The 24,992-nt window shown below is 53.3% G+C and overlaps 1 protein-coding gene across 6 annotated transcripts in view; it reads right to left on the bottom strand.

The window, feature by feature from the left end:
* Positions 1-7,425: 7,425 nt before the first annotated feature.
* Positions 7,426-24,992, bottom strand: part of PCBP4 (poly(rC) binding protein 4) — a 39,649-nt gene continuing 22,082 nt past the window's right edge. For 4 of the 6 annotated variants that reach the window (XM_030569440.1, XM_030569441.1, XM_030569443.1 and 1 more), the window contains 12 exons: positions 21,846-22,014; positions 20,174-20,197; positions 20,046-20,078; positions 17,626-17,742; positions 16,871-17,002; positions 15,531-15,659; positions 14,804-14,878; positions 14,368-14,412; positions 13,414-13,489; positions 12,676-12,728; positions 11,200-11,369; positions 7,426-9,805 (listed from right to left, as the gene is read on the bottom strand). In XM_030569440.1, the coding sequence (XP_030425300.1) occupies positions 9,490-9,805; positions 11,200-11,369; positions 12,676-12,728; positions 13,414-13,489; positions 14,368-14,412; positions 14,804-14,878; positions 15,531-15,659; positions 16,871-17,002; positions 17,626-17,742; positions 20,046-20,078; positions 20,174-20,197; positions 21,846-21,956 (1,281 nt within the window). In that variant the 5' untranslated portion in view covers positions 21,957-22,014 and the 3' untranslated portion in view covers positions 7,426-9,489. Of the gene's footprint in view, positions 9,806-11,199; positions 11,370-12,675; positions 12,729-13,413; positions 13,490-14,367; positions 14,413-14,803; positions 14,879-15,530; positions 15,660-16,870; positions 17,003-17,625; positions 17,743-20,045; positions 20,079-20,173; positions 20,198-20,504; positions 20,584-21,845; positions 22,015-22,117; positions 22,152-24,992 lie in introns of those variants that run through there. The other 2 variants (XM_030569444.1, XM_030569445.1) reach the window with 2 other exon arrangements.

The following is a 24,992-nucleotide window of genomic DNA, read 5'->3' as shown; positions in this document are numbered from 1 at the left end:
GGGAGGGAATTCTAGGGGGAGTGGGTGGCTAATGCCCCTTTGGCAATCCCAGCCTACCTATGTTTACAGAGTCCCTTTATTATTATTTCTCTTACCCTGACAACAAAGTAGAGCGATGACTCATCCCCCTGCGTCATTCAGCCCTTTCTGTGATCACACCAGCCAGTCTGCGGCACTGGGCTGAAAGAAGACAGCAGTCTTTCCATGCCTTTGACCTAGTACAGACAAGCAAAAGTTATCTTCATTTTCCTTTGGCAGCCCCCTGTGCTCTCTCCAAGCGCTCCAGCCAGCTCCTTTTTCCCCTTCCATTTAGTGACAGCACAGCTGGTGTTTCTTGGTACAACATGGGAAAACGTGAAGGTGAGCCAGGTGCACGCTTTCCTAGACAAGCACAACAGAAAGCATCCCCATGCTAACACCAAGCCTAGGGTCACAGTGCAAGGGTCCCTTATCTGGATCATTGTGGGAAAGCAGCTCTGTCTTCTCCTCACTTGGGGGAAATGCCACTCATGCCTCAACCCAACAGTGTCTGTGCAGTGTGTAGCCCCCACCCTTCAGCTACTGGTGTGGAGAGGGAGAAGCCTTTACACAAGATGCACATTTCCCTGGGGCCCATGTACAATTGCTGACAATCAGTGAATTACCTGCTCAGTTTCTGCCAATTCCTGCTTCTTTCTTCCTGTGATCTGACAATGTCCGTTTCCAGCGGACCCTTTCCCAACCAGATTTGTCCCCCGTGAAGTGTTGCGGTTCTACCCAGCATGTCTTGGGCCCATTGGCCTGGCCACTGTAAGGCTAATGACTGAGCAGAATGCCTCTACAGGTAGGGTTTCATTACCATGCACGTGGATTTAAACCCTTTCCATACGACATAGCCCAAGACAAAGAACTACATCCCGCTCTCCTTGTTATATGTTTGTAGAGTGGCCAGCACGAGAGAGTCCTGGCCACTTGCCGCTGCTGTACTATAAACAGTCACACACTAAGAATATGTGAGAAGAGCGCTGAGGTTGCAAAGTCAAGCACTCAGAAGCGAGGCCATGCCAGAATGAAGCTTGGCCGTGCAACCTGAATGCAGCTCCCTTGTGTGTATGTGTGATGCTACCATCATCAATTGTATGCGCACATGCTCCGAATTCCACTGCCTCAGTCACTACCCAGCATGGCTGGTGCTCGTTGAGTGACCCACTCTTTGCTGTTTTGTTTGATCCTTGTTGAATGTGCGGCCCTCGGGCCGTATTTGTGGCGTGCTGTTCAGACCCTGCGCTGGACACCGAATGATTAATAGGCACATGGCTTTCCTAGGGCACTGTCGCCGAGTGCCTGGCCTTTTAAGGGGAGAGGAGCCCAGCCCCACTAGTGAAACACATGGCTTGCCTCCCCAGGTGGAAAAAAATGAGCAAAGTCCCAAGGAGGTCATTGGCTAAATCAGGCCTTCTGGGGTGCAGTGAAACCTGGAGAAAGCACGAGCAAGCTGGGAAAAGGGAGGCTCCGTGCCCGAAGACTTCTTGCTGAAAAGACAAAGGAGCCCAGGAGGGGCTGAGGAGAGATCTCAGGTAGCAGGGACTGGGCTCAGCTTTCCAGGGGGTGTGGGAGACGTTTTATCTATATGCTGGAAGGGGTGGACTTTTTCTTTATGACTGAGCTGGAGGTCCAGGTCCCCGCAACAACCAAACCAGGCTGGGAGTTCAGGAAACCCAATCTGAGCGAGGAAGAGCTGAGGCAATGGCTAGCCTGAAAGCCCGACTGGGCAGGCAGCACTGCTACAGGTGTTTATTACCCTATACCTGCATGCATCACAGCTTCTCATGCTTTTCCCCCCGGCCCCCTCCTGCTTCCCACTCTTCCCCCGTGGCCTGGGCTAGGGCAGGACAGCCTGCGCTGGGGACTTGAGGTGGCTGGGGCCAGTCACCCACCTGGCACTCTGGGGAGGGGCAGCTGCGGGTGGGGGGCCTCTGGGGTCTGGTGGGGGAGGGAGGGGCTAGCCTCTCCTAATCGGCAGTTGATGCGCTGCCCATGCTTTGCTTCATTCACGGCACGCCTTCTGCAACAAACGCAGCTGAAGTTCTAGTGGCTGGCTGCCGTACGCTACCCTGATTCATCCTCAGAATGGGTCCATCCTGTGCCCCGAATGAGGCAATGTTCTGGGGAAAAACAGTACAGGCTTGTGTCATTAAAGCCTGTCAGACAGTACACGCCCAAGGGGGCCAAATTAAGGTTGCATGGGCAGGCTTCATTCAGCATCCACTCCGTTACCCTGGCAGTGTGTATATCCATAGTAACTCCCTTGCCTTACTCTGAGTTTACACCAGTGTAGCAGAGATCGGTGGCTGGCCTACTTAGTGTAATTGCTCAGGGAGCTGGAGGGCCCTGCAATCGCTGGCCAATTACCAGCAGACAGGATATTTACTAAATACAGTCTGCATGGCTACCATGGCAGGAAAGAGAAGTTTCCACATGCTCCAGGAGGTAGCCCTACATCGGGACCCTCCTCAGCTTCACAGCCACAGCTGCTATGGCATTTACATGGGATCTGCTTTCAGCGTCTAACAGAATGGCTTCCAAAACCTATCTGGCTTCCTGCAGCCTTAGTTACCACTGCAGGGTGACCTCCGCATGCTCCCAGTCCCAGATTCCCCCCCACTTCCACCCCCAAAGCATATGTTCTGCCCTCTCCTGGACAGTCCGTAGCCCCTCTAAGGGGATCAACATACAACAGTTGCTGCCTTCAGCAGAGTTACCCAAACGCTTTACAATGTGGGCTTAATTTTAATTAAAGAATAAAACCAGTTTATTAACTGCAAAGAGAGAGATTTTATGTGACTACAAGTAAGGAGGCTTTAAACCCAGAAACGGTCACAAGACAAATAAAGCTCAAACGCTCTCTCAGCTTGACAAACTGGACTCAGTTCAAGATGAAGTCCCTTGCCACATGTTTTCTGAACCAAGCACTCAGGCCAGGCTCTGCTTCCAAAGTCCATAGGCTATTTCTTTTGTCCTCTTAGGTGGCAAAGAGAACTGCCTAGGGAAAGAGAACCTGGGGTGATTTTGTTCTTCACTGTTACACTTCAGTCCCCTTTTGAAACTCATTTTCCCAAGAATTATCAGGGTAGCCGTGTTAGTCTGGATTTGTAAAAAGCGACAGAGAGTCCTGTGGCACCTTATAGACTAACAGACGTATTGGAGCATGAGCTTCGTGGGTGAATACCCACTTCATCAGCCGCATGCTCCAATAAGTCTGTTAGTCGATAAGGTGCCACAGGACTCTGTTGCATCTTCCCAAGAGTTACCCCTAGATAAAGTTCATACCTGCTGTGAGGACAGAGACAAGGCAGCTCATAGGGAAAGCGAGTTCATGCTGTTTGCTAAGATGCAGCTAGAACAGAATAAACATAAGAACATAAGAAGGGCCGTACCGGGTCAGACCAAAGGTCCATCTAGCCCAGTATCTCTCTACCGGCAGTGGCCAATGCCAGGTGCCCCAGAGGGAGTGAAGCTAAGAGGCAATGATCAAGTGATCTCTCCCTGTCATCTATCTCCATCCTCTGATGAACAGAGGCTAGGGACACCATGCTTTACCCTTCCTGGCTAACAGCCATTTATGGACTTAGCCACCATGAATTTATCCAGTTCCCTTTTAAACATTGTTATAGTCCCAGCCTTCACAACCTCCTCAGGTAAGGAGTTCCACAAGCTCTGTTTGTTCCTGCCCCCCTTCCTTGCCAAGGAATGGCTATGTGATGGACACCTGGCTAGAGGTGTCAGCTTTGTCCTTTGTCTTTGAGAAACAGGCTTGTCTAGCAGACACATGATTTCAGGGTACGTTTGTGACTTTACATGTAATGTCGCTACACACATTTCACCATGATATAATTGACCAGCAAGTTATTCATTTTCAAATGATGCCTCACACGGCGTATTTTGTACAAAGATTATTCCAGTGGTGTGGACGGTGTGAATACAAGGCTGCATTCTGGCTCCCTGGCCTGCCACCAGTGGTCAGTGTCCAGGTTTGATGCAAGGAGCATTTTCGGCGAGTCTCTTTAATAAGAGAGAGCTGGCGAGCCACGTGGTTCTTGTAACCACCATTCTCTCCCTCTGGTTGCGGCCTTTATTCTGGTTCCAGCTCCCGCTGGGGTTGCTGCCTTCAGAGCAGGAGGTGTGCCCTGCACAGCATGGTAATGCTGTGTGCCGGAATGGGGGGAGCTCCTGTGCAAACACCGTGGCTTCTGAAATCTGGCGTGGGTTGGAACTGCTCAGTGAGGGGGTGCACAAGGGCAACTGTGCTGGGGAGTGAACTGGGGCCCTCCAGAGCCAAAAGCTTGGGTGGCAGGGCCCTAGCAGACTCTTAGCTGCTGTGGCTTGGCCCAGAGGAAGCCTGGAGCACACCTGGCCCAGTGGGGAGAAGGCCTGGAGGGAGCTGCACTGCAGCAATTGAGGGCCTCCCCCCCCCGAGGATGAAGGACTTCTCCCTTCATCTGAGGCTCCTGGGGTTCCCCACACACACAATCCCCTGCCCTAACCTGCCCCAGCCCTGCCACCAGTTCTGGAAGGGGGAAGCAAGCTGCTCCGCATGCTGGCAGTCAGATCCCACCCCAAGCTCTGTTGTAACTAGGCGCCCCAGGCAGGAAGCAGAGCCGTTTCCCTGGCTGCACTCCTCAAACACGGGGCTGCCTGGCGGCCAGGCCAGGAGCCAGGCACACCCCCCTAGCATGTTGCACATGCTCCTGATAAGGCAGCTGCGTTCTCCCTCTTATCTGCTGGCTCGCTCGCCCCCCCCACCCCCATCACACACAGGCATCTGCACAGTCCCAGCGCCCAACCGTGCACCAGCCCCCACCACCCAGGGAGGCTGAGACCAGGCAATCACAGATGGTGACTGGGAAGAGACCCCCATTCCCAAAAGGGTTGGGGCAGTAAGTGTGCAGTGTGTGCGGGGGGGGAGGCCATAACGCCTCCCCACGCACAAAAGCCTCAGGCAGATGATGCCGCCAGCAGAGAAGGGGTTAAACTGAAACACCATCCCCTCCCTACCCCTGAGCAATAGAAGCTGCACCAGGAAAAAAGGGAGCTGACCAGGACCACCCCCAAACTGCTCCAGCTCCCTATGGGCTCTGGGAAGCTGGGCATAGATCCTCAGAGCTATTTAGGCACTGAACTCCCATTGATTTCAATGGGGATCTAGGGCCTAAATCCACATGGGAGTTAGATTGGGGCCTAGATCTCTCTGAGGAGCAGGGTCTCAGTTTCCCCCCAGAGAGCGGAGAATGGCTGCTGCTTGCAGAGCCCTTGTGCGTCGCACATCATGGGGGTCCTGTCCTTTTGAATGGTAATTACGGGCAGAACAATGCAGCCTGCCCGACTGCTCTCCAAGGCAGCAGGGCAGATGTGCCACTCCAGCAGCCTTTTTACCCAGGTTGGCAGCCACTCCACTCTTGTCAAGTGCCCCTGTCCCCACAGCTTGGGGGTCGAGGCCCACTCCAGTCTAGAGCAGTGAGCAGCTGGCTTGGCAAGCCCGGTTGCTTTGGAAACCGGCCCCATGGGGCTTCACAACCTCTGTTGCATTGCTCTCTCCTCCCCTTCCCTTTGCATAATTTTCTTGCTGTCTAATTAATTAAGGCAGCTGCAGTAGTGTGGGTCTGATTGCCCTAGAAAGCTCTTTGTCTTGCAGGTTTAAAGAGATTGGCTTCAAATGCACTGCTGATAGGGTGCCCTTGAAGGGGGCCTTGGGGTATCCCAGCCAAGACTCCATGGGGAATGTGGGGAGTCCTGCCAATATTCTGCCAGGGGATTCCAGCTCATACCCTACAGAGAAGTATCTCAAAGGGATGCCAGCTGATCGGGTCTCTGGAGGGGCTTTCCAGGCCATTCTGATCAGGGGGATCTCATCTTTGATTTGACACATGGGCTGACAGGTCTAAACTTCTGGACGCTGACAGACTGAATGGGCAAAGGGACAGAGCCGTGAGTCTGCACTGCCCAGGCCAGCATCCTGCCTTGGCCTGGGCTTTGCAATGAGTCCAGTGTGTTTCACCGGCTGGGATTGCTCCCTCAGACTCCTGGTCAGCCCCTTGAGTGGGCTTGCTGCTACTCCTCTTCTCTCAGTGAGCCCATTCCTGCCCATCCATGCATAAGTAGTCCACAGAACCTCATCCTAAGGAAGGCTGAAGGAGCCTGTAATGGGGTGGCCTGTCCCTTTAAGGGTGGGAGGCCTGCAGCTGGTCAGCCCAACACTGTTAGGCCTGCCTGTCACATCAGGGATAGGGCAAGAGTTCACCAGAAGAACCAGCTGGGTAAGGAGGAGCTGAGTCTATAAAGAGCAACAGGGTGCTGCAGAGAGGGGGATATACAGGGAGAAACAAGCAGAGGCACCTGCAAAGGGAGGGGACAGTTGAAGGGAAGGACCGGGTTACAGCCAGGAATCCTGTGTCTTTAGGGAAAAGGCTCTAAGCAGGGAAATTTACCTGGGAGGCCAGTAGGACAGACTGGGAAGATGGACTTGGGGTAGAGTTGAGAACTTTATTTTGGGACTGATATGTAATGGTAGTAAATTCAGCTCTGAGTAGAGATGGTGCTGACCCAAATAAGAGGAGCTGTGATAGTCTGAGCTGAAGACAAGGGAAACTGAGGCAGGCTACTGGCAGGGGGACCTCAGGCCAAGATGAGGTGCTACCCATTCACACCTCCAGCTCCCATCATCCTTCTGCGCTACAATTCCCAGAGGGCTTTAGTTCTGAGCTGAACTGGTCCTGTACCAGCACTGGCAAGCCCAAGCATTACAAACACTCATGAGCCAGCCCTCAACAAACAAAACACAAATGAGCAAATGGGGGATTGGCTTCAAAATCATGAATATTTTTCATAAAGTTTGGATTCTTTCTAGTTCCTTTCTGGGTCAAGGTCTCAAGCTTTTCTCCATTATCAGACAATCCAGACGCTTACTTTAATTTTTAAATGTGATGGGATAGTCTCCCAGAAGTGAAGGACTCCAGGAGTTGGATCTTCAAGAAAAATGCCAATAAGTGTGAGAGTTGCCAATTCTGCTGTGGCTTGCTTGGGAAAAACCCTTTGTGGCTGGATGTAAACCTTTCCAAATGGTGTGAGGGCCACCTCGGAGCTGCTCACTGCATTGTGAGGGGACGGTGAGTAACAGCTGCGCACACAGCATGGTGATAATTGAGCTGTTATCTTTGTGTCAATCTCTAGTCAGCACTTTAATGTAGGCAGGATACATCTCCCAGTGAGGACTTTCCCCTGCCCCATGCCAGCCTTTCCCTGGAGCTGTTCATATGAGTCATCCTTTAGCCTGCGAGGTCTCTCGCTGGAGAGTCACCAAACCATTCCCTTTTGCTAGGTCTGAATGGATGGCGGACCATTCACTTTGGATCCAAAGGAGCCCACTAAACCCCACCAGAGTCCTGAGTTCGCAAGGCTTGTCTCTTTATTAAACTGCTGATAAGTTACAAAGAAAGAAAAAATAGAGAATTATATGTACAGCATTTTCCAAGACAGCTGGGCTAGGCGGGCAGGGGAAGCTTTTTGAGGGGGCTGCTGGGGGAGACGTTCAACATCAAGTGGAGGATGGGCTGGAGACAGCTCATTGCACAGTTGGTGAGATCTCTGTCGGGAGAGGCGGGGATAGGGGGCGATTCCTTTGTTGTGGAGGCAGAACTTCAGGAGATACCAGGCCAGATCCTCAGTGAGTGTTTGACTTCAGTGGAGGGATACTAATGTACCCTGGCTGGGATCAGGCCCCTAGACTCCTTTGCTCTCTGCTGTTGATCACCAGGTTTTGGCAGTGGGAACTACAGGCTGTTTGGATCATGGTGTTTCTAAAGTGGGAACCAGGGTCTCAGACACCCAGGACAGGGCATGTTCAGTGCCAGGTGAACACAGCTGATTGCTAAGGAACAGTCTCGCTGTGCAGTTACTTGACCCTATGCTCTCACTCCAGACTCAGTCAGTTTGTTAGCACCTTGTAATCCCTTGTTTGGAGTCACCAGTCTCTCTGCGGGTTCGATGCACATGGCCCGGCTGGATGCTTCATGATGCACCTGTTCCACCATGGAGTACGTCTAAGAATGAAACAGTCCTGCCCTGCCTCCTCCGATCCCCCTAGCAGGAAAGCATTTGAGCGAGAAAGGCCTGGCTCTCTCTCTCTCTCTCCTGGTCTGATCTGTTAGGATAACTGGGGGAGGGGAAGGACTTTATTTAGGGCTATTAGTCTGGTTTCCCTTTCCCAACCCCAGGCTCCACCCATGAGGAAGGCACTGGATGCACCTCTTAGGGTGCAACTTCCCATCAAGGAGGAGACTGGGTGTCATCCATCCATCCATCACGTGGCTTTGTGCAGTCTGGGTAAGAGCCCTGGTAATGGACCCTTGGGAGGGCAGACCCTGGGAGCTTCCTCCAAGGAGAAAGCAGAGCCAGGAGTTACTCCATGGAACCACTGGGGGAAGGGGCAAAACATAGGAAGCTTTGACTGGTGTCTCCATCCAATCACGACTGACTCCAACAGCCAATGAGTCCTTGGAACAAATGAGCTCATGCATTAGCTGCCAGAGCTGGGGTTCTGCCCCAGGGATAGGCCAGGAGTGTTCGTGATTAGCCACTATCAGTTTCCCAGAGCTGTAGTTACTGTAGCAGCAAATAAGCCACAAGGCTAGCCCAATATATACCCGATTATGCCCCTGCCCAGAGTCACAGGAACCTGTGGGGGGGTCTCCCCTGTCCCGGCAGAGAAGAGGAGTAGGTGCTGTGATATTCTGAGCATTTGCCTTGACTTCCCTTCAGGCCAGGTACCTTTCTGCTGGAGGGTAGCCCTCTAAACCTGACCCAGCTTGTTGCCTTGTTCCCAGCAGGGCTCTGTGTGTGGAGGGGAGGCCAGAGCTCGGGGCTGAGTTTCCAGCTTGGTCCAGGTCTAGGTACTTGGAGATCATAAAAGCACCGACTCCTGGGCAGAGTGTGACTGATTCCAGTTCCAGCAGCCCCCAGACATCCGGCGGCAGCACGGCGTGGGCCTTGAGCTATGCTCAAACTGGCCTCTAGCCTCGCCCTGTCGCCCGCCCGCCCAGGGTGAGCGTGGCCAGCACTGCGCTGTCAGGTGAGGGTGCCCTCCAATTCCAAGGGCTGGGGGGGGGGGGAACTTCCCCTAAAAATTACAGCACTAAAGCTAACAGGGACAGAGCAAGCATCTCCAGGAGTGGAGAAGTGGGGGACGGAGGGGGGGTGCAAGGCTGAGACAGCCCCCACCCCATTGTCCAGAGAAGACGCACCAGGGACGGCAGGGCTCCAGGCTTCCCTCCCACCTCCTCCACGTTCCCTACCTCTCCGTCCATCCCCACGTATGGCTCGGGATGCCCCAGCATGGGGTGGCGCTGGCTCAGGTGCCTGCCTTGGAGTGGCGCTGTTGGTGTCCCACAAACTGAGGGGTGGCATCCTGTGGTCTCCCCCTTCCTCTCTGGCCTGCCAGCCTCCCACCCACCAGCCTCAGTACGGAGAGAACTTCTGCCGCTCTGCTTTCTTGGCGCCATTGGCTGTGGAGATCTTGGTCGTGTAGGTGGCGAGGCTGCCGTTGTGCCCCGCAGCCGAGGAAGGGGGCAGTGTCAGGAAGGGGACAGGCTTGAGGCCGATGAAGTTGGACAGGGAGATGGCGTAAGGGCCACCCAGCAAGGTGGGAGGGGGTGCGGCTACCGCTGTCAGCGTGGGGCCCGGCGATGGATTGAGGGACTGGGAGAAGGTCATGCTGAGGTCAACGGGGCTGGAGATGGGGGGCATCTGGGAGGTAGATTTGGCTGTCTCTAAACTGGAGGAACAAGGAGGGAGAGAGGCAGTGAGATGCACACAGAGTAGAGCTAGAAGGCAGGGTGCGGTAATACCCTCATGCATGTAACACCAATCCCCTGCAGTGGGGATTGAACCCTTCACCTCTGGCTAAAAGAATGGGCTTCTGCCAACCTGAAAAACCAGGTCCCTGGTCGTTCAAAGGCCATAGCTGACTCATAAACTCGTATACACCAGTTAGCCACTAGAGTGCGACAGAGAACCATGCCATGTAATGGTGGGTCACACACACACACACCTACATGTGGAGTTTGCCGGATTGATTTAGGGATTTTAAACTGAGTTAGTTAAACTAGTGCCAAAATTTGTGCAGATGCTCTTAATGCAGTTTAGTTTAAGCTGATTAGGAACTGATTTAAACTAAACGAAAATAAACTGCTTTTAAGCCAAACTAAGAGCATCCACAGAAGGGTTTTCACAAGCTTAACTAAACTAGTTTAGTGAAACCAGTGCAAGCTTGTGTGGAGATGAGGCCATAGGGCCCTTCTGTCCTGAAGGTTCCCAGTGCAGTTTGCATTACAGGGCTGTATCTGCACCAGAGGCTTTTTGTGAGATCTTACCAATGCAGACGCCAGACGTATAAGCGTTGGCAGGGCACCAGTGTTTATACCTGATCCGAGCAGGTCTAGCGGGATCCCTTTCCTTCCTGAAAGGCAGCTGCTGCACAAGCAGTGCTATGCAACGTTCCGTGCCTAGGAGTGGGAGTGCAGAGCAGTTTCTGCAGCTGGCTCTGCAGTGGAAGTGTTTGGGAGGCAGAAGGGAATGCCCATGTAGTGATTTGGCCAGACGTGGGATCTTCCAAGCATCAGGGCTCAGTTTCACATCTCTTCTGAAAGGTGGCAAGAACTGGGGCTGGTTAGAAATTTTTCATCAAAATACCTACCAGGGAGGCTGTGGTGCATCATGGGAGATGTAGTCTGGCCAGGGAGCCTGGCCTAGAGAGGCAAACGGGACCATGAGGCATGTGAACTACAGCTCCCTTGAGACACCGCTGCACATTTCTGAGTCAATGAGGGGGAGGGGACCCATTTTTCATCTCGCTCTAAGATGGGCTGGAGAAAGGTTGGGATGAAAGAAGTGCTGGTCCCTAAGGCTCAGGGTGCATTGGTCTTTGACACTCCAGTCTTTGTGCATGTGACAAACACCCTTGCCAGTCTGACTGGAAGATGCCCCAGGCAGAGTGTTGGGACACAGCATAGATTGTGGAAGAGGTGGCCACTTCCCGCCCCCTAGTCTCACTGAGATCACAGCTCAAGGAGAAGGAGTGACACAGAAATTTGCTTCTGCTGCCCTGCAGACCAGGGTATGGGCTGCTCCTTCCCCTGCCCCACCCCCCAGGGGGGTGCTGGCCCTTACCAGGCTGCGATGAGGTACTGGGCAAGAGTGATACTGACTGGGGTCCCCGTGATGGTCACATGGCGCTCACTGGAGCCCTCGCTCTGGTTTCCGATTTTGATGTGCGCTCCGGACATCTGTCGGATCTCACTGATCTTGCTGCCCTGGCGGCCAATGATGCAGCCAATCAGCTGGGGAGGAGCAGAGAGGGGTTAATTTGGGGGAGCTGGGGTGGAAGCAGCAGTGCTGGACAGAGCGGCATCAGGAGAAGGAGCTGGAGTGCCCTTCGATAGCATGATACTGGAGCTGCTCTGTTCGGCCACGTTGTTCGGAGTGTCTCAGGAGTAGAGGGAGTTGCTTTCTTAGCACCCCACCCACTCCCACCTGCCCAGCAGCTGTGCCTGCCCCTCCCCATCACAGGGCAGTGCCCAGTGAGGCCCCGCAGGCGTGGGCCTAATGAGAGGAGGATGTAGGGTCTCCCCCAAACCCAGAATCTAGCACTGAGCATGGGACACTGCTCCCCCAGCCACTAGGCCCCAATGCCCTTGATTGTGGAATAGGTTGCCCCTTGACTGCCCAACCTTAACGTCCTGATGACTCCCATCCCCCACATCCACTCAGTGCTGCCCCCATGGGTGTAGTTCCATGTTCTCACCAACATGGGTCAGCAGTGAGCCTTTGATGCTGTGTCTTTTTAAAAGGCCCGAGGCAGCGGCTGGGGTGTGATGACTTTAGGGGGTGGGGTGCAGAAAGGTCAACACTGCCCTTGTGCCTCTCCCCCCCGCTTCCTACCAGCTGTAACAGAGGCGGCTCTGTGCTTGGCAGCCTGCGCTGGCGGTTGGAGAGCAGCCCTGGGGCACCGGTGCCTGGAATGAGGCTGCGTGGGTGGGTAGTTCTGGCTCATTCCTCTCTGTTGGTGACATTTCCCCCTGACCCCAGCTCTGCCTCTGGGCTGCGCTCCTGAAAAGCAGGACCATGGGCATAACTAAAGCTAGGCTGGCCAGTGGAGAGGGGGCTCAGGGAGTGGGTAGCCCTTTTGCTGCTGCTGCACCTTTGTGCCAGGGGGCGGGGCCTCCGTAGTGATGGCTGAAGCCTGACTAGATGGGTGGGCTGGGGAGGCCTTGGTGTCCAAAACTGGGACACTGGCTCTTTAAGTTGAGATTTGATCATGAGGGTAAGGCAACAATGGGGCTTTGCCAGGGTCCCTGACTCATGGAGCCCGTGCCTCGATCCAGATATCTCTGCTGCACAGAGCAGGGGGAGGCTGGATCTGGAATTTGCCTTTGCCCCACTCCAATGCCAGGGGCCAGTAGCAGAGTCTGGTCCCCAAGCTCCTGATGTTCGGGGGGGGGGGTTTGGGAGCTGGGGTGGGTTGGGGCCGTTCCCCTCTGCACTTTGCCCCCTCTGGCAGTAAAGGCTCCCTGCTGAGGCTCCAGGGCAGGCATAGCACCGGTGGGAATGGGAGGAGGCTCTCGCAGGAGAGCAATGGCCACTTACGTCATTGGGAACCAGGAACTCCTGCGAGCTGCTCTGGGGGCTGGCGTCCAGGCCTGGCCGGAGAGAGAGAGAAAAGGCAACATTTCTGGGGCTCTGTTAGTGATTCCCCTGCCTCCCTCCCCTCTATGCTCTGCTCCTGCTAAAGGCCACTGGGCTCCAGGTACAGGGAATATCTTTTCCTGGGGCTTGTCAATACCCAGCTGGTTGGGGGTGGGGCTGGCCAAACATCCCAGACCCCCATCTCTGCCCCACCCTGCCTGGAGGGTGCCAGCCACCCAAGCACCAAGGACTGGAGGTGTTAGGGAGAGTCTAGTGGAGTTGGAGGGTTTCCCGCAGGGCTCTGGCTGCTGGCTGGCCCCCTCTTCCCCACTAGCTGTCTTGGGAACAGCAAACTGTGGTCAGAGGAGGGCAGCAACCATGGACTCTCTCCCAGCACACCCAACCCCCGCCATCCTCCGGAGACATGGTCCCAGATCTCCCCATGCTGGGAGGGGTGGAGCCACTGCACATCTGGGGCTTTGACAAACAGACTTTGTTTCATGACGTCTATTTGGTTCTGTAGAATTGGGCCCCTCTCCTTGCCTGGTCCTGGCATAGCCTGTGTTCATCAATTCCGCCCACAGGGGTGGGCAGAGCGGATGCCCCTGCTCACCCACAGAGGATTTTGATGATGTGTGCGCCCTCCATGAGCAGATCACCTGCTGGGGGGACAGGGTGGGGCGGGGCTGGTTTTCTTACCTGGGACCAGGGAGGGTGCCTGGCCCAGAGAGGTGAAGGCAACGGGATGCCCAGAGAGTTGCTGCAATTTCGTCACCTGCTCCCAGGGAATAAATTAGGAAAATAAATACAAGAGCTACGTCTAAAAAGTAGTCAGGTCACCCACCATCCATCCCTTTGGCTGCCAGACAGTTGGAACCACAGTGGATGGGTGGGACAGCAGAACCCCCCGGGAAAGGGGCTTTTCATAGTAACAGCAGCTACCAGCCCTGTCTGTGACCATGGACACAGCCCACTTTGTGTTCAGAGCTGCACGAGGTTCTACCAGGCAATTCTGCCATGCCTATGCGAGCTGGCCCTGAGCTGCAGGCCTACGGAGACGTGCACCCAGTGGTGGATGGGCCTAGCACAGCTGGCAGCAGAAGCAGCAGCCCCTGGCTTGTGGCAGGTGAAGTTGGCTGCAGGGAGAGGAGGACACAGACATCTCCCTGCAGGGTGGCTCCAGGAGCGAGGGGTTCCCATGCTTTCTGCTGCGTGGGCCTGACCTGGGGAAGGAAGTGATGAGGGAGGACCAGGCATGGAGACTCCACATGGCAACATGCCCCAGAGATGAGAGAGCTGTGCTGGGAAGAAAAGGGTGATGGGAGAGATGGTGGGACACACAAAGGGCCAAATTTTCCCTGGGGGTAAATGGGACCAGCACACCAGGGCTGGATTTGGTGCACTGATGGCCAGGGGCGGGGTGGGGAGTGGGGAGGCTTGCATCTCCCAGGTTATATTTCCTCCCTGACAAGGGTGTGGTGCATCCACGTTCAGCAGGGCCTTGCAAAGGCTGGCTCTTGCCGCCGGCTCTGCTGCCATGCAATAGGACAATGCTGCAGCTCAGTTCAAGGGCATATGGGAGGAGATGGGATCTCCTGGCACTGTGGAACTGAGATTGAGCCCCCTGTGCTGAGGAGGCAAAGCTGGACTCACCTCAGCTTGAGGCCCCCCGCTGTACTGGCCCTGCATGGAAAAGCCCTGGGGACGAAGGAAAGCGGAGGAACATCAGCGAGGCAGCCGGTCAGGACTGGATCACCAGGGGTTGTTCTGTAGCCGCTAACAGTGGGCTATGAGAACGTTCCCCCTCCTCCAGCCCCCAAACAGTGGAGTTCCTTGCTAGCCAGCCCCCGCCTCGTTTAAAGGCCGGTGAGATCAGGAGCCCTGTAACTAAGCTGCAGAAGGCTCACAAGGAGAGATGTCTGAGAAGGGCAGAGCTTCAGGTAATGTGGCGCCTCCTTAATAATAAACAGGAAGAGAGGAAAGCGGTTGCCTGGGTGTCGGGGGATCTCCTTGGTGCAGAGATGAGGGAATCCCGTGTGGTTTTGCTTGGGAAGTTCCTTCCCTCCCTCCCTTCCAGCTGCCCCCTTACCTGGCTGGCCGAGAGGAGAGCCATCCCCAGGGAGAGGCAGGGATGGTAGGGAATGGTGGCCCCTTTTGGCGGCGACTGAGAAGGGGAAAGCAGAGGAGAAATCAGCAGGTTCTTCCAGGGAGACTAACCCCCTTTCCCAACCCCACGCTGAGCCTGACAGCTGGCTACATGCTGTAGCCTTGCTCACTGCGGGGGCCCTGTCCTTGGGCTGGGAAACGGCCCGTGGCACTGAAGTCAGTGGAAGGCAAGAGGCTGGCTGGCTCGTGCGTTGGTGCAGTGTGGTGTGTATCCATGGCCTTGTGTTCAGTGGCAGCGAGGGCCACATTGTCTCATGGCATCAGGGTGGTAACTGGTGAGAGAGGCTACAAAGCAGGGTGACCAGCCTTCCAAGGGACACTTCCAGCGGGGGCTGGGCTGTCGCATCTCCTTCAGCCTTGGCTGGCAGGACATTAAAACCACCCCAGAACGTCTTGGCTCTGACCCAGCCTTGCCCTGGCAGACGGTAGACATGGATGCAGTGGGGAGTGGATTGGTGGGAGGTGGCAAAGCTAAGATATTGCACAGCAACTACCATGACATCCTCCCAGAGGGCAAACTCGGCAATGGCTCCAGCTATGAAGCACTGGGAAGGAGGCTGCCAGGAAACCAGCCCCCTGGAGCCTGTCTCCAGCATAGGGGCAGAGGGCCAAGTCCGTGTGTCTAATCCCCCCAAGCCCAACACAGGTACCTCCAGGATGACTGAGCAGATCTGCCGCACACACTGGATGATGGCGTCTGGCACGCCCGAGACTGTGACCGCCCGCTCCGTGGAATTGGGCAGCAGGTCTCCTGCCACCTGGACCTGTGCTCCCGTGCTCTGCAAGGAGAGATGCCCCCTTGGCAATGGCTGTGTGCGCGCTAAGCAGCTGCCAACATTCCCTGGAACAATGTGGGATGGGCAGCTAGTGCTGGTACTGCCCCACGCTGGCCCCCCCCACTCTGCACACCCACGCACTGGAATCAGGAAGGCAGCCACGTGGCCAGTGCAGGCTACACCTTTTGCATGGCCACCGAAGGCATTATCACTGCTGAGCTTGCTGCATCCAGCCTCCTTGCAGTGGCATAACCTGCCCCTGCTCAGGCATTCCCATGCTTGCCCCAACTGACCAGCAACGCTGGCTCTAACAGCTCAACCAGAGTACTTAGCAAGGGGGTTTGTTGGGGCTGAGGCGGTGTCAGGGTAATGCTGTCTCCTGCAGCAGCACCCCCATCAGGGCGGGGCAGTGCCTTTCCTGCCCCTGTCCTGTGATTGGAGCCATGTGCATCAGAGGCACATCTACCTCAGTCCAAGGACTGGAGATTTCATGGGGCTTCTCCACAAATGGGTCTGCTTCAGATTTTGTAAGAGCCAGTAGCTAGCGTGACAGCTGGGAATTGAAGCAGGAGCTGAGGGTAAGTCTACAAGAGAGCTGGAGGGGCAATTGCTGCCTTGAGCAGGCTCACCCGTGTGAGCAAGAATAGAATATCAGAGTTGGAATGGACCTCAGGAGGTCATCTAGTCTAACCCCCAGACAGATTTTTACCCCAGTTCTCTAAATGGCCCCCTCAAGGATTGAGCTCACAATTCTGGGTTTAGCAGGCCAATGCTCAAACCACTGAGCTATTCCTCCCCCAGATCCAGGCTGAAACCTCCAGCACCAGTGTGGACGTACCCTAAAAGCGTGAGTGACTACAGTGAGCGGTAGAGTCCTGGTTCCCTAGCTGGGCCTGGAACAAACTCACATCCTCTGTGGCTTGGTCACACCGGGCGGGAGCTGTCACCCGAATTGCCCCACAGGTTACACAGAGTGTCTAGGACAGACATTCAAGCTTTTCTTTAAAGGAAGGGACTCAGGGATTGTTTCACAGACTCTGTTGTGCACCGAACTAGGAAGCCAAACACAGCAGCTGGACACTGTGGCATGAGAAACAGGAAGCGAAACTGACCGGCCTGGTTCCATCCCTTCAGGGGAGAGATGTGCAGAAAGTAAACAACCAGCCTCACTGGGGAGAAGCAAACAGGTTCTGCAAAGTGCCCCCAGCCCTTACCTCCCGGATCTCCTTGATTTTGGCACCAGCTTTGCCAATGAGAGAACCGCACTGGCTGGCTGGGATGACCAGCCGCAGTGTCACTGGCGGTTTGGACACAGCTCCTCCGTTGGCGGCTCCTGTCCCCAGGTCCTGAAATGGGAGAGGTACAGCATTGGAATGGAATGAATATCACCATCCTGGGGCCAAAGGCCATGGCATGGTGCTCTCAGTGGAGTCTGTTGAGGGTCAGGGTCAGCGCAGAGCGAGGGTGTCCCTGTTCCCCCTCCCAGAGCAATGAGGTCCTGCTGCTCTGCAGAGACTATCTTTAGTGTTCAGGCTGGAGCTAGGGTGACCAGACAGCAAGTGTGAAAAATCGGGACAGAGAATGGGGGGGTAATAGGAGCCTATATAAGAAAAAGCTCCAAATATCGGGACTGTCCGTATAAAATCGGGACATCTGGTCACCCTAGTTGGTGCTGTGTAAATACAGGCCCAGGTGAATGGCTGGCTCTGTAAAGATCAATTCTGTATGGAACAGTCCCCATACAATCAGCCTGAGTAACAGATCCCTGAGGGACCAGAATCTGACCCCTCGGGAGAGCAGAGATGCTCAGGGTTGAGGAGGAGCCATGGATTTGTTTAAAAGGGTTCGCAAATTCTGTTGTACTCTTGGGGGACCCTCCAAATCACCCCCCTCCTTGGCCCTTCATTCTCAGCAGGCTGATGCAGTGCAGGGTGAATACAGGCGGGGCGGCAGGGGGCGGGTACCATACCTCCTCCAGTTTGAAGGCGATCATGGAGACGGCTCTGAAGACAGCATCTGTGGATCCTGTGATGGTGGTGATTCGCTCAGGACAAGATCCCTCAGAGATGGTGATCCGGGCGCTGCTCTGAGAAAGCAAACCAGACAGCAGGGTAAGAACTCTTCCTAGGGCTATCTGGCCAAGTGGCTAATCATTTCTGTCTCTGCCCACCCTCTATTTCTGCTGCGTCCTGGTTGAGATGGGGTGACACAGACTGAACACAGTTCCAGTTAAGGGCTTTCCTTTGAGTTGTACAATAAGTTCCATATTCTACTTCAGCCTGTTCCTTAGGCCCCCCAGTTGCACATTGAGAGGATGTTTTCACTGAGCCGTCCAGGTCTTTTTCCTGACAGTTTATTTAGAAGCTGTCCACATGTTTGGACTGGAAGCATCTTTTTGATCTGTATTTGTACAGCACCTGGCACAATGAGGTCCCCATCCATGAGGCACTACCTGGTGCTGGAGCTCTTAGGCATTGCCACAATAATAATCATTAATTCATCATAATTAATGGCGATTTCGGATTAATCCCTCCAATTTACACTACTTTGCATTTGCAGTGAAATTGATATTGGCAATCGCGTTGCCTTGTTTCCCTTGCATGGTTAGGTTTCAAGTTCCTCACTCTCTTCCAGTCATAGTCTAAATAATTTGGTTTCATCTGCAAACTTTGCTCACCTCCCCTTTCCAGATCATTGAAAAATATAATAAACCACACAGCTTCTAATGAAGAACCAAGGGGCCCCCTTGTTAATGTCTTGTCAAGATGAATGCTGGCTAATTATTCTTACTCTGTTCTCTGTCAAGTTCTGATCCATGACAATGTTTTACCTCTCACACAAAGCCCTGTTTGTTTCCTTAATAGCCTTTTGTGAAGACCTTTGTCAAAGGCTGTTTGAAAGTCCAAATAAACGATATCAACCGGTTCTCCTTTAGTCACATGACCTGCTCAAACAATACCAGTAGATTAAAGGGGTGTCTTTGGTTACACTCAGCATAGCATGATCATGGAGGTGCTTTAAATTACATTTCTGTTTCACATTTCAGCTAATTTACCTGGACCAAAGCAAAGCTCCCTGCTCTGATTCCCAGAATCCCAGCTGTATCTCCGGTATAATAGATTTTAATGAAAACTTGCATATATTTGCTATCTGCTCGGCAACTTCATTCTTAAATTCCATCAGAACTCTTGGGTATCTGCAATCTGGGCCAGGTGACTTGCTGCTCTTTGATGTGTTCATCTGTTCCAGCATCGATTCTTTAGACACCTCAGTCGTTGACAGTACTTTACCTTTCTCACCAGAAATGAGTAGGCCCATGGAAGGTATTTCCTCAGCATTCTTTGCGATGAAGACTGATGCAAAGAAATCATTTAGTTTCTCTGCAATCTTCTCATCATCCTTAATTGCTCTCTTTGCCCGTGGTGGTCTAGCAACCCACTGAGGGTTTTTTGCAAGCTTCCTGCTTCTGATGTATTTCATACATTTCTTGTTATTTGTTGCTAAGACTGTGGCTATTTGCTCTTTCCTCTTAGTTCCTTTATTTTTATTTCCCTAACTTGGCACGGTGCAATATATTCTTGCTCCTTCATCTGACACCAGTGTCCTGTTCTGACATCAGTGACGCCCTTGTGCTGCTGAGCAGTAGCAGAGATCTGGGGCCTTGCAGGTTGGCTTCTAGTGGAGAATTCAGTAATGTGGAGTCTGGGTATACGCTAAGTGTAATTTGCTTTATTTACACCAGTCCTGAAATGGGATGGTCAAACAGCATGCAGGTAAATTTCTGCTTCCAAGAATTTTTATCCCAACACCCGTGTCTGGTTCCAGGGAGCAACTCCGCCTTGAGAGTTGACTCCAGTCAGAGCCCAAGGCAGAGCACATACTTATCTGCCACTCATGCAGTGTCCTCTCTCCCAAGCTGCCTCTGCACAAAACCTTTCAAAACCAGCACATCTCCCTAAGAGTCAAAACTTGCTGGCCTGTGAAGGAAGAGAACCTGGACCGCTATGTATAATGGCACCACCTGGTGGTACCATCATTAACCATACATTTGAGGCTCTGCCCCCTCGCTTTCCCTGAGTCACCTGGGGCTGAGTGCTCTCTTGCTAGGCAGCAGGCTCACCTCTGGGAGTGTGTGCTGTGTGTATGTGGAGGGAAAGGCATCTTCCAGCTACCTCTGCAGTTGATTAAGCCTGGGCATGGGCACCATTGGGCTTGCCAGGTGTTTGGGGCTGCAGTGCTGATGTGAGGTGGGGGTTATAGGAGGAGGAGAAGGGAGGTTTGAAGGGTATTCATGAGCCAGAGGCAGCTTTGGTCAGTTGCACAGGACATAGCCTGGCCCCATGAGAGAGCTCAGGAGTGCGAGAGGCTCTGCCATCCCACACCACTTACTTGTTCCCGTATCCTCTTAACAGTCTCGCCTTTCTGTGGGAATAAGAACAGGGAGGGCGGTTAGACTCCCACAGCTTCCGCAAGACCCTGAAGAAACGTCCCGGCTATGGGGAACACCTGCCTCTTACCTTGCCGATGATGCTACCAACCTCCTGTGGAAACACAAAGAGAGAAGAGCAGCCCAGTTAGGAGATTCCTGAGCACACAGGGGACCAGCCCAATCCGCCCTAGGGACTAGGCGTGCCCCTGAGTGGCAGTATGGCTTGTTCTGGAACTGCAGGTGCAGGGACACCCTTGACTCTCATTGCCATTGGCAGGCATTGCTGCAAGCAAACCTGAAGGTCACTGGGAGACATTAGCACCAGGGCAAAATGCCCATCTCTTGTTTCCAGCTGGTTCCCAGCGTGCATTTGCTGACACTTTGGCTGCAGAGTATTTCACTGCTGGGCTGATGCTCACCTGGGCTTTGTCCCAGGCTCCACAGCGTTTCTCAAATGCAGCCACCAGGGGCTTTTCATATGGCCACCACTGCCTCCTGGGCAAGTATCACTTTTCCCAGCAGACTTACTAGCTAGCTGGGAGGCTGTGATAAGTGATACTTGTATGTTGGTTAATATCACTTATCACAGCTTCCCAGCTGGCTACTAAGTGTGCTGTGAAAACTAAGTCATATTAATCAACATATAAATATCACTTTTCACAGCACTATTTTTACTATTAAGACTGCCAAAAACAAACAAACAAACAAAAAACCCTTACATAAATAAAGGACAATGATTTGGACATGTAGATGTGCATATTTATATGTTTTTCCTAAAGTTAATGAAGTATTTTAGGAAAAAGTATCAGTGGGGCTACCAGCAAGAGTTGGTGGCTGAACTCTGTGGCCACCAAAAAACGTGTTGTGAGAACTCCTGCCCTAGCACAATGATCTCAATCGCGTGTACTTCTTTGGGCAAGTTCAGAGGCCCGTGCTACACCAATCCCTTAAGAGGACGTGTCCCGGGTGAAAGGCAAAGAAAGGAAGGGTGGATTTTGTGGTTCTCTCAGAAGATCCATACAAGCATCAGCAGGGGAACAGAAAACTCTCATGTGTTTTAAAAATGGATTGAAAACAGAAAATTCAAGACATATTATTGGAAACATTAACTTAAAAAAAGAGTAATCTAAAAAAACAAGTTGCCAGTGTCCCTTGAAGTTAAATTCAGCTAGTTTTTTTTTTTTTTTTAAATCTATCTATCTAGCTCTCTGTCTGTCTGCATCATTTAGGTAGGTAGATGGTGGTTGAAGCCCTTATTTTGGTGCACTTGTAATGGCTCCATGTTGCACAGTCATGTGCAAAAATAGTAATCTCCCCTTTCAAAAGTTCCCAGCAAATCCTTGCTTCTTTCTCTGGGCAACTGCTTTTCTCCAAAGCCCGATAAAACGAATACTTTCTTGAACTGAAACTAGACATTTCTGCAGTTTTGCTACAAAATGTGATCTTGGACTGACATTCTGATGAATGTTTCATGGTTCTGCTCTAAAATGGACCTCTGTTGGAGCACAGACGTCCCAGAGTCAGGCTTTGATTGTTGTTAAATGGGATTAGTTTTGGGAAAGCAAAATGAAACGTGAGCTCTGCAAATTCAACACCAGCTGTCTGTCTGAGCCCAGCGCAGATCCCAGTCACCCATGCTGCTGCTCTGGGCCAGCCCCAGGGATCCCAGCCTGAAGGAGCCCTCTGCCCCAGGGTAGAACTCCTAATGTTGCTTTCCCAGGAGAGCCTGGAGGGAATCCCAGCCAGAGGGGCACACTTACCTTCCCGTTCATGAGCATCCGGAGGGTAAGAGTAATGTTGAGCTCTGGCTCCTCCAGGCCGGTATCTGAGCCACTCATCCTGTCTGGTGACGCCATGGTATAGGAATGCATGAACTGGCTTCTGGGCAAACCAGCACCCAAGGTCTAGTAGGGACCCAAGCAGCTAAATCTGCAGAGAGAGGAACATCAGTGGGTTCAGTAAGCACTTGTGTGGACCTTGGCCGCTTGCTTACCCACAGTACCATTGGAACCTTGCTATGTGGGAGGCTCACGGTCAGTATTGCAGCAAAGCCCAGGCTGGCTGGGCAGGCTGTGGCTTCACCCCAGAGCGCCCTGCAGAGCCATGAGATAGACGCATGGGCAGGGCATGCAAGTAAATATGGCAGCTGGGCTGCACTTAGCACTGAACCCGCCCACGACCCTGAGCGTTAGAGGCTGCATGACTGAACCAGGGCACTGGGCATTTGGCAAGATGTAGCCGGGATGGCAGAGGGGTTGAGGCGACTCCTCTGCTTGTCTGCCTAGTGCCTTCTCTCTGCAGTGTTCAATGATTGCCCTATTCAGATCCTGTCTGGGAAACTCAGCCCTTAAAGGCACAACCTCCTCCTCCAACCCTCCCCCTTAACCCCCTTCTTTTAGGGATCCTTTCTATGGGGATCCCCTCCTCCCTAAGAATTTCCCACACCCTCCCTTCACTGAGTTGTTGCCCTATCTCTGAAACATCTGAGATCGCTCATGGCAGAGCATGTCCTCGCTCTCTGTGCGCCCGTGCAAGGGAATGGCCCTGGGTAAGTGGTTTATAATAATGACCAGGACTGGAATACTGAACAGAGCCTGCATCACAGCAGTGGGGTGGCCAACAATTACTACCATCCGGTGGCTGGCGTGTGCTGAGATGGTGGCATCCAGCTCTCAAAAGCAATGGGTTCAGCTAGCACTATGGGGCCCAAAGAGGCCAAGGGTTCGATGGGCCACACCCACACCACATGGCACTCTGTCTCCATCTCATGATGGCTGAGCCACAGATAGAGGCTGAGGAGACCTCAACAGTTGGGGCTTATCGAGGTGTGTTTTTTAGAGGCTCCTGCATTTTGAACCAGCTGGTCTCAGGTTGGATCCCTGCTGCTTGATGAGCCAGTGAGGAGTGCGTCATGTTACACATGGGGCTGAGCCTATGCTCTGATCCCAGATGGGTGCAAACAGCTGTGTAACAAACTGTGTTAGCTAATGTATATTAAAGAACAGGAGAGAGGCAGCTGTTGTATATTTAGTTGTGTTATAAGAAAATGTCAAAGGGACTTTTCCTGCTCTCTGCTGGTGGCTTTTCAAACGTTGCTAAAACAATTGTACAGGCTGTAAAAATCAGAAAGTTGGTCTGCGCCGGATCTACAGCGGATTCTTGGACTGTGTCGCTAACAGGGCAAAGCAACCCAGACAGATGTGTGATTTACGAACCAGGTGCAGATCTCCCCGGTGAGACAGACTAGGGAAGATGGTAGTGGCTAAAAAAGCTCACTAAGGAGGTACCAGTTAAGAATGTTAGCAGGAGAAGTAAAAATGTATCAGTTAAAAAGCTTGTAGGTTGGCATGTCTGAAACGCTAGACTAGACTGTTTAGAGCTGAGGTTGTTTAATAATCTGCCCCTGCGTGATGTCACGAGACAAGGTATAAAGGGGGCTTGGAGCGACGCAGGAGCTGGCATAGGGCGAACGCTGACAGAAGCAGGCTCCCTGTGCCCAGGACTGGGCATTAGGCTCCTACTCAGTCTCCTTCACTTCGGCATTATGCTTGATTAAGCCAGTGCAATATTGTGCTGAAATGTTCTTATCAGAGCTTTCAATAAGTTAAGCTGAGCACTTGGTCTGGACTGTGCGTTCCACCCATTGGAGGCTGAGGAAGAGGCAGGGCCGGCATGTGGCCAAGGCCTGTCCTGAACCTGCTCTGTGGCTAGAGGACTTTGGTCTCCAGGCCTGGCGGTCCAGACTCATCCCCAGCACAACATTCATTCAGTGCTGGGGAAGAGACCAGAACCTCAGGGGTTAGCTGAGCAAAGGGGCTGGCATGAGTCCAGGGGGAGGTGGGCTGGCGAGCTGGGGAAGGGGGTGAGTTCGAGGGGGCTGCCATGAGGAGACACTGCTGACTGAAGTTGTGCCAATATCACATTAGGGGGAATGAGTGGGAGTCCTGGGCATCTGGCATCTGGAAGTGTTTGGAACTTGGGTTTTAGTTCAGCCTACGCAGAGGTGGGAGACTCAGACAGCTGCAAAGTTGGTTCTGGAATCTGGTTTGTAGGCTGCCCCCTCACTGTCTGCACCCCCTGCCCCATCTGTTTCCCCCATGCTGTCCCCTAATGCAGTCCTGGGGGCATAAAGGGACAGCAAAGGCAGCTGATCTGGGGATCAGGGATGTAGTCAGGAGCAGAGGAGTGACACAGGCTGTTGCATCCAAGTGTAAGTTAGAGCAGCCCTGAGACAATCAATTTAAAACCAGGAAATCTTCCTGCTGCTCTGACTTGCACGGGAGGCTGGGCCAAGGATCTGGGACGGTGGCTTAAAGCCTTCTCTGCCTCTCCCCTTCCCTCCTCTGCTGAGTGGAGCATGGCCGAAATGGACAATGGGGCCTGCATCAGTCAGGGGGATTGGGTCTGGGTCTCTCCCTAGGTCTGCTTGGTTCTGTCTGCACTGGGGAACCAATGTACCAGAACCCTGGGCCCTAGAACACGCAGGGTCCCAGGTGGGAGTGTTGCCCCTTTGGCAGATAAGCAGGGGCTGGCTCACATTCTGCACAGCGCCAGCAGCTGTAGGTAGCTATGACGGCGAAGGGAAGGACAGAAGGGGAATCCAGCCTCCTCTAAGGGCACAAGCTGATGGCCTGTTGCAGGGGCCTGGCTGGATTCCCCGTCCAGCCCCAGGGACAATCAGCAGGTGGATTAGCACATTGGGACTGCCAGGAGAGATGCTACCACTGAGGAGGAGAGACAGAGTATGGCGTTCTGGTCACCTTCCTCTGAAGCATCAGCTATTGGCCTCTGGTGGAGTCAGGATACCAGACGGGATGGAGCATTGCACTGTGCAATCTACTGATACCTGTCATCTCCTATTCATCTGCTGGGACATTCATTCCAACTCCTTCAGCTGTATCCCCTAC

Source organism: Gopherus evgoodei, chromosome 7 (assembly GCF_007399415.2).
Source record: "Gopherus evgoodei ecotype Sinaloan lineage chromosome 7, rGopEvg1_v1.p, whole genome shotgun sequence".
NCBI classification, from domain to species: Eukaryota; Metazoa; Chordata; order Testudines; family Testudinidae; genus Gopherus; species Gopherus evgoodei.
This window is presented reverse-complemented; position numbering and strand designations above follow the sequence as displayed.